At 37.1% G+C, this 7,765-nt stretch overlaps 1 protein-coding gene across 2 annotated transcripts in view; it reads right to left on the bottom strand.

The window, feature by feature from the left end:
• LOC117173758 overlaps positions 1-7,765 on the bottom strand; it is a 33,302-nt gene that overhangs the window by 6,408 nt on the left and 19,129 nt on the right. Inside the window, exons 1-2 of one of the 2 annotated variants that reach the window (XM_033362487.1) lie at positions 6,246-6,452; positions 5,284-5,847 (exon numbers count right to left, since the gene is read on the bottom strand). In XM_033362487.1, coding sequence (XP_033218378.1) covers positions 5,284-5,847; positions 6,246-6,452 — 771 coding nt within the window. Of the gene's footprint in view, positions 1-5,283; positions 5,848-6,245; positions 6,545-7,765 lie in introns of those variants that run through there. The other variant, XM_033362427.1, reaches the window with a different exon arrangement.

Raw genomic sequence — 7,765 nt, forward strand, 5'->3', positions numbered from 1 at the left:
ACTTTGTTCCTCGCCGACAGTTCGGAAGACCAAATCTGTCGGATGAGACGTTTGTATCTGCTTTGGAGAGTATCCTTTATAGATGTCACATCCTGAATGCGGATTTGTGGCATGCCCAGGTATGTATAAGTTTCTCCAGCGCAAAGGTGTCGTATAGCGCTTCTATCAACGAGCTCAGGATCTTCAGGGATGCCATTAAGTTTTCCTCGCTTCAAATAAATCTTGGCGCATTTGCCTAATCCAACTTCCATTCCAATTTCCTCAGTATATCGTTCGACAATCCCTAGAGCTAGATGTAGTTGCACAAGTACCCGTCGGAATGGCGAAGTGCTAGAGATAGTGGCAATAATGTAAGGCAAAAGAGGAGTGGACCCATGGTGTCGCTTTGAAAGACACCTCTCTGAAAGGTGACCTTATTAGTTGTCACACGATTTTTTCCAGATGAGATAGTAAATCTGGTTTTCCAAAGCGGCACCAATCTCTCTATGCACCTAACTATTTGCGGATGAACCTTTAAAATTTCCAAAAGACAGATGATAAGTCTATGGGAGGTCGAATCGTAAGCTTTCCGATAATCAATCCAGGCCATCGATAGGTCACGCTGGTAGAATGATGCATCTTTGCAGACACATCTATCGATGAGCAGGTTGTCCCGACATCCGGCTACGCCTTTCTTTGAGCCTCATTGTTCATATATTTCTTGCCACACAGGTTCAATTGTCCGAACAATCCTATCGTTTAGGATAGCTGTGAATATCTTATAAAGTGTGTTCAGACAAGTTATTGGCCTGCAATTCTTCGGGTCAGCTAAGTTGCCTATTTTCGGCAGGAGTATTGTGCGCCCTTCCACCAACCACTCCGGAATCGGCTCTTCCGACTTCAAATATGAGGTGAAAATACGGGCCAAATGCTGATGGATTGAAGAAAACTTCTTCTATCAGAAGGTTTTGATACAATTTGGTCCCGGTGCGGAATGGTTCTTCATCCCTCTTAATACTTTTTTCACCTCCTCGGTAGTGATGGGTGGGCATTCTTTATCAGGTGTTATGAGGGCAACACAACTCCTTGAAGCTATTTATATTTTCTGAGTCTTCGTCCAGTCTATGCTGCACTTCGTAGACTTCTCTCCAAAATACTTCGACCTCTTGTTTAACCATTAACAAAGATTAGCTTTTATGACTGTTATAAATAACCTTTTTGTTAGGGCAGCTATACGCTCGAAGTTATAAACCGCACGTGTTGGAGTCATAAAAATAGGACGCAAGAGATAAATTTATGTCTTCAAGACATAAAAACTTATCTTCAAGACATAAATTGAAGCCTGGCTCCGCCTCAAAACTGAGACATGCTCAAGTCGAACTTTTCGACTTCAGCATGTTTTGATTGGGGGTAATTCAAGTCAAACTAAAGTCGAAGCATTTTTATTCGGGATGGCAGAATCAATCGATGACTTGCAAAGAATGGTGAGCAAACTGAAGAACATGGACCTCCAAATTAACGTAAATAAAATGAAAATGATGACGTTTAAAGGACAAGGTGAGAAAACAATGTGCAACATTCTCCTAAATGATGAAAGAATAGAACAAGTTGATAAGTACGTATATGTTGATAGCCTATTCACTAGTGACGGAAAGATAGTTGGGGCGTTAGATAGGCGCATAAACGAGTGTAAAAAGGGTATCGGCAGAGCAGTTCCCATTATCAGAAATAAAAATATATCAAAGAAAGCTGAAAGGACAATACATAATTCTATATTTTTACCGAATTTACTGTACAAAGTGAGTAAGCAGGTAATCCTCAAAGAATTTGTTGTGGAGGAAACACTAGTTGGAATATGTGAAAGAAATTTTCTAAGATGGTTTAGGCATGTTGAGAGAATGAAAGGTGAACGAGTAACGAAACAAGTCTACCAAGGTAAAGCAACTGACAGTCTGTCCAGATACAAACTGCAAAAAGAATGGTTAGCATAAGACCCTAATTCGTAGATAAATAAGAAGTCATAGAAACACAAGAGCTTACATGAGAAAATGCATGGACGTGAAGGAAGCTAGAAAGGTATACTAGGGCAGAAAATTATGGCAATTGTGGCAACTAAAAGTGATTGATTTTATTTGGCCCTGCCACTAAAAAGTTCTTACTACTAGCGATAACTTTCTTCACTTCTTCAGCAGTAAATAGTAGACACTCCTCTGGACGTTGCAACAGTTTTCTGTGGCAAAAGCCACGAAAGAGTGAGATATCTGACGCGTCTACATTTAGCTGATGAGTATCTTTATATACTTGTTAGCAGGAGACTTAAATGTCTCTTCAACTATGCGAATTTCCAACGGCACATGGCGTTTTGTTAAATAGACGGGAAGTCTGAGTAGAAAAGGCTTATTCAGCTTGTGATTTGCTTGCCGCAAGTTTCGAGCAAGTGCCCTAACTTTTATAGTGAACTTTTTATTTGATGTTATGTAGCTAATCACGCATTGAACATTTAATGCATGCTGTTTCGCCGTTTTAACTCAGTTTTAACTCAGGCATACTGAAGTATCAATACTGCTATTGTCGCTAAACAGGGAGACCACCTACTCGTAAACTACACAGTTAAGATTCCAGATATTAACATCTTCAGGGAGCAATTCAGGGATAGCAGTATTAGCTTCAGCTAATTTGTCCATCCTGAGAAAGTCTTTCTGGTGTATTTTTGATCTTCTAGTTCTCTTGTTGGCATTAGCGGCTATTTACAAAGGTGGTCTTGCTGGAACGGGTGGTATGTTCGCTGAAGGATGTTCCTCTTCCCTAGTGATAGGAAATCTCAGAATATTCTCAGCCGAAATAGCCTGGCCAGTTTCAAACTATCTGCAGGCTTGATTTGAATGATTTCGTCTGAAGAGATAGAGAGATTTGGACCCTTTTAACTTTGTATGTAAATCCCATCTCCGTACAAATAGTAGAGTTTCGTGGGGCGCCGTCAAGCCATACTACATTGAAAAAATTTCACGGAAACGCATGGTGAAGATTTCAGTGCGCTACTGGCATAGAATTCGTAGAATGTGTGTAAAAGCATAGTTACAACTACTATGCCAGCGGCAGATTTTTAGATCGTACAACGTCGATATTAAAGCGATACTGTTATGTTTATCAGTTTGAAAGTGACTAAAATTTCAATGTTTTTCATTGAATTATCTATGAAACTATACGGTGGAAAAAATTGATATATTTTTTTTAATTTGTATTTTCAAGCAGCACTAATACCGATATTTTTTAAATTTCTCTACCAGTGCGTTTAATTACTATAAATTAAAATGTGAAGATTGCCTATGCACTGTTCATGAACTACATGTTAAAGTACTCAACTTTGACATTAATTATCTCCGCACCGGTATGGTTAAAAAATTTGAAATTGATTTAGCATATAAATCATTATTTCATTTAAATATAGCTCTTTTTTCCAAAAATTCAACCAGAGATTGATTTTTTTACATACAACCTTAAGAGTAATGTGACGGCCCTATAATGGTCGTATTGTATTAGTCACGTAACGGGCGGGCAGAATTATTTACAATAATTGGCCCTCACTAACTCACTCCCTTTTTAAATTTACCTTCAAATTATTAAAAAAAATTTTAATTCATGAATTTTCATATTATACTTATTTTATATTAAGTTATATATCTGAAATAATCGAAACCCGTAGATTCCACATTATAATGTTTTAGGCTGTTAACTTTGAAATTAAAAAATCTATTTCTAGATTTTAATACGAAAGCTTAACAAAGGACCCTTGAGTGTCAGCTACTCTATTGAGATAGCCTGAATGATGCCTGCCGATGAAAAAGCATTGAAACGGCACTGCCCAGTGCCGTTCAAGTTCTGCTCGTTTTAATCTACTGAGCTTCCGGTTTTACATACCTGCTGAAAGGGATCAAAAATCAAAAATTAAAATTTTGAAATTATCTATGAGAAAGTTAGAAATTCACAATCTACAGGTTTGGACTATTTCAGATATCTACATTTTTCTTCAAGATGTTTAAAATTGGAATGAATATAACGTATCTCGCAAATAGAATGAGATACGCCAACTTCTATTGGAATCATCTTTCTGTATTCAACCAAAATTCTGAGTTATTTCTCATAATAGATTAAAATGTTCCACCCTGTATATTGAACGTATGACGAAATTAAGATCTTCATCTCTATACAGAAGATAAATCTACGTCCGACAATCACACTGGAGAGCCTTGTGGGTATCCAACATTTAACCTGGAGAGCCCGTTTATAGGGATCCAACATTTATGCTGGAGAGGATTATTAATAATAATAATTTATCATTATTATTATACCATTGAGCCATATCCCTTTCGGAATAGGCGTTACTCACTCAGTTCTAACCGGGGATCAGGGAATTCATATGAAAAATGTGAGGAAGGGAAATGTATGAGGCGGTATAAATGGAGGGTGTAGATTTCTAGATTATTCTATAATTCTCGTGTTGTTTATTTAAATAACGCGTTCATTCCGCAACACTGCTCTGACCCAGGTCGCTGCCTAATCTCTCTAGCAAGCAACCCAGGCGAAGAGCATCACTAAGTCATTATGTAAAGATGTCCACTCGGGCCCATTAGTATCCTAGGTCTTTCGTTTCAGGCGTCATTCACTCCACTGACACTTTTAATCATGCATCTCTTATCAACTATTTATTGCCAAATTTTTCTGCCCTGGCATACCGGGTAAACTTCCTTCACATCCCTACATTTCCTTATGCAAACTCTTGTATTTCTATGACTTCTTATTTCTCTTCCAATTACGGTCTCATGCTAATAATTCTTTTTGCAGCCTGCATCTGGGCACACTGTAATTTACTTTACCTCGATATACTTGTTTCGTCAGTCGTTTACCTTTCATTCTGTCAACATGCCCAAACTATCTTAACAGATCTTTATTAGCATTTTACCGCATACATTGCGCAAGAACTGCATGTCAAACGCGTTAATTTTACTATTATCCTTTTCTTGGTATGTTCAGGTCTTGCTACCATACAACACAGTATGTGCAAATATAGGATTATATATCGCCATTTTATCTTTTTTAACCTTCTTTTAATTCTGGCCATAGATCCTACTCTGCCGATAACCCTACCCTTGTTTATACGTTTGCCTCTCCTTAAATCTCTATCTATCTTTTAGTAAATACCGAGAATAGAATTAAAATATCAAAATTTTTAAATAAAAGAAGCAATGAACAGATTGACTACAAAAAATATAAAGTTATGAAGAAATTTATTAAGCTTTTCCTCACTCTTTCTTCTGCCCCGGCAATTCCACTAGAAATCGGTTTAAGCGTTCTCCACATATCACCTGTAGAAATATCACTTTGATGCTTAGCTTTAGGTGCTTTTGTCGTGAAATTCCTTGAATCTAGAGGAATGGTTGTAGCTCCAAGGGTTCGTCTTTTATCAAAAATTTTCCTTTCAGGAACACTTTGATCAGCAACCTTGTCCGACGGTCTACCAAAAAATTGACTTAATTGTAAGAGCTTATTTTTGTGTGACTCCTGGGAACCAGAAGCACCACTGCCTCCTTCCTTCTTTTTTCCATCCTTCTTTGAAGATTCGCTTTTATCCTTCTTTTCCTTCGCATTCTCCTTCTTTTCAGTTGCAATCAATGGCTTTTCCTCTAAGATTGCATACAAGGTGACTACGATGAATTTAGATCCACTGAGCTCTTCTTCCACAACCTTGGACTTGCCGAACTTAGACTTAGTTTCTTTTCGAAGATGAAATACGAAATCCTCGTTCCATTGAGGCCAGGATTCATTTTTTGATGTCGTTTCGAATTTCTCTTTGCCGGGTATCAGTTTCACCTGTTGAAATGCAATTTTTATTTATTACGAGGCACTTAAAATTTAAAAAGTGTGGCACCCACAGACCAGACTCATCACTGCAAATATTATTCCAGATTTGGTCACTTTGGCATTAAAAATAAATCTAAAATTAGTGAAAGTTAATTGATCACATTATTTGGAGCCTTGATTTAAGTTACAGAAAATATGTGAAACTTCATCACGTTAATAAAGACAGCAAAGAAAAATGGAGAAATGAATAAAGATGAGATTCACCCGTATTCATCTATGATTGAATTCATCCTATAGAAATATTGCATAAATCAAAAATATGTAGCTCAATATTCAGTTCCTTACTTTTTATACGCAAATATGAAATATACATTTGTTATCTTATGACCTGGATATGCGATACATACCTTTACTACGTAACTGTTGACTCTTGTAAAACCAAAATTTTGCGGTAAGTGCCTAGCGCCGAGAACTGTCACAAGTAATGTTTTGTCATTTGGCGAATGGACTATTTTTATGCCAATTTCCGGCTCCAGAGTAGCCGTGTGGTCTAACGGCGCAGATATGTTTTTGATACTGCTATCGAGGAAACTCTTAATTCTTGCTATTGCCATTATAGGAGGTTTCCGTAATTTCTCTCTAGACGCTATCGCCGAAAAGATTCAATCGGTTCACAAATACTCTTCATCAACGAGAATAACAGATTCTGCAAAAACAGAGATACAATTTTGATGATACATAATTAGGCGTTTATTAAAGCGCTCTTTCCAACATAGGAAACTATATAGGATTCTATATAGCTTCCTTATAATACATACTTGATTTAACAAGTTAATAAAAATTTGTAAAGCTTAATAATATTAATAAAAGCATTTTAGAGTTACCACGAACTTTTGAGACCAGCACAAAAAAACGAACTCTTAGAGAACGGCAGCAATGTCTCTGTTCATTTAATTTTAGAAAAAAATTTTTAAGACACATTAACTTTAAACATTCAAATTGCATAACAAAATTGCTAAAGAAGGCTTAACAAGAAGTATGTTTCCAAAAATCGGTTTTTTCAAAAACATACTCAAGAAAGACAAATCGTGTAACATAATTTTATAAAAGGAGATAAAATGAGAAAAAGAGTGTTTGTAAATAAGTATGCAATGGACTTATTAGACAGTTTTATAATTAAGGAAAAAAGAGAGCGACAAAAGCGACAAACAAACAATCTCACTCTCTTTTTACATTCTCTGAATCGGGAAAAAAGGTTTTTACGAATGAGGCTGTGTGTACGCATGTATGTGTTTTCGTGTGAACACGATCTTTTGAAAAAATTAATCGATTAGATTGGCACCATTTTTTAGTGTCTGAAACTAAAGTATAAGTAGATTCCGTTTCCGGCATGAAAGTGTGAGGTAGTGGGAATTTTTGATGCTGAGTTTTTCGGATATTTGCGGTATGAGTGATTGATTGAGGGATTGTGAGATCGACAATGGGATAAAGATATTTTTGAAGATGGATACAGATTTGTGTAGAAGTTGAGGTTAGGTTGTTTTCAGATTAGTGACAGGGTGGGAGGACTGGGTTGATCGGGTTGTTAGTAGCAGGGTGGGGTAGAGACGGAGAAAGGCAAGACAGGTACTAGAACTAGAACGCGACAATAAATAGAGGCAGGGAAGATAGAAGGCGGGAGCATTTGAATTGGATTCGTGGCTAGCGGAGCAAGTAACATCGAGGAAAAAACGGATTTAATGCAGAAACTTTCTAGTAAACCGAAAAGGGAGAAAATGAAACGAAGGCAAGGCAGTGATCCCAGATCTGAAACGAGACGTGGTCTAATGCTATGACACGTCTATGTCCGTGTGAATTTGGTAGGAGACGATATAAATGCCTGGGTTGCGCGCGCAACCCATTTCTCCTCTTCTGAATTTGAAAACTC

This window comes from Belonocnema kinseyi, chromosome 1 (genome assembly GCF_010883055.1).
Source record: "Belonocnema kinseyi isolate 2016_QV_RU_SX_M_011 chromosome 1, B_treatae_v1, whole genome shotgun sequence".
NCBI lineage: Eukaryota > Metazoa > Arthropoda > Insecta > Hymenoptera > Cynipidae > Belonocnema > Belonocnema kinseyi.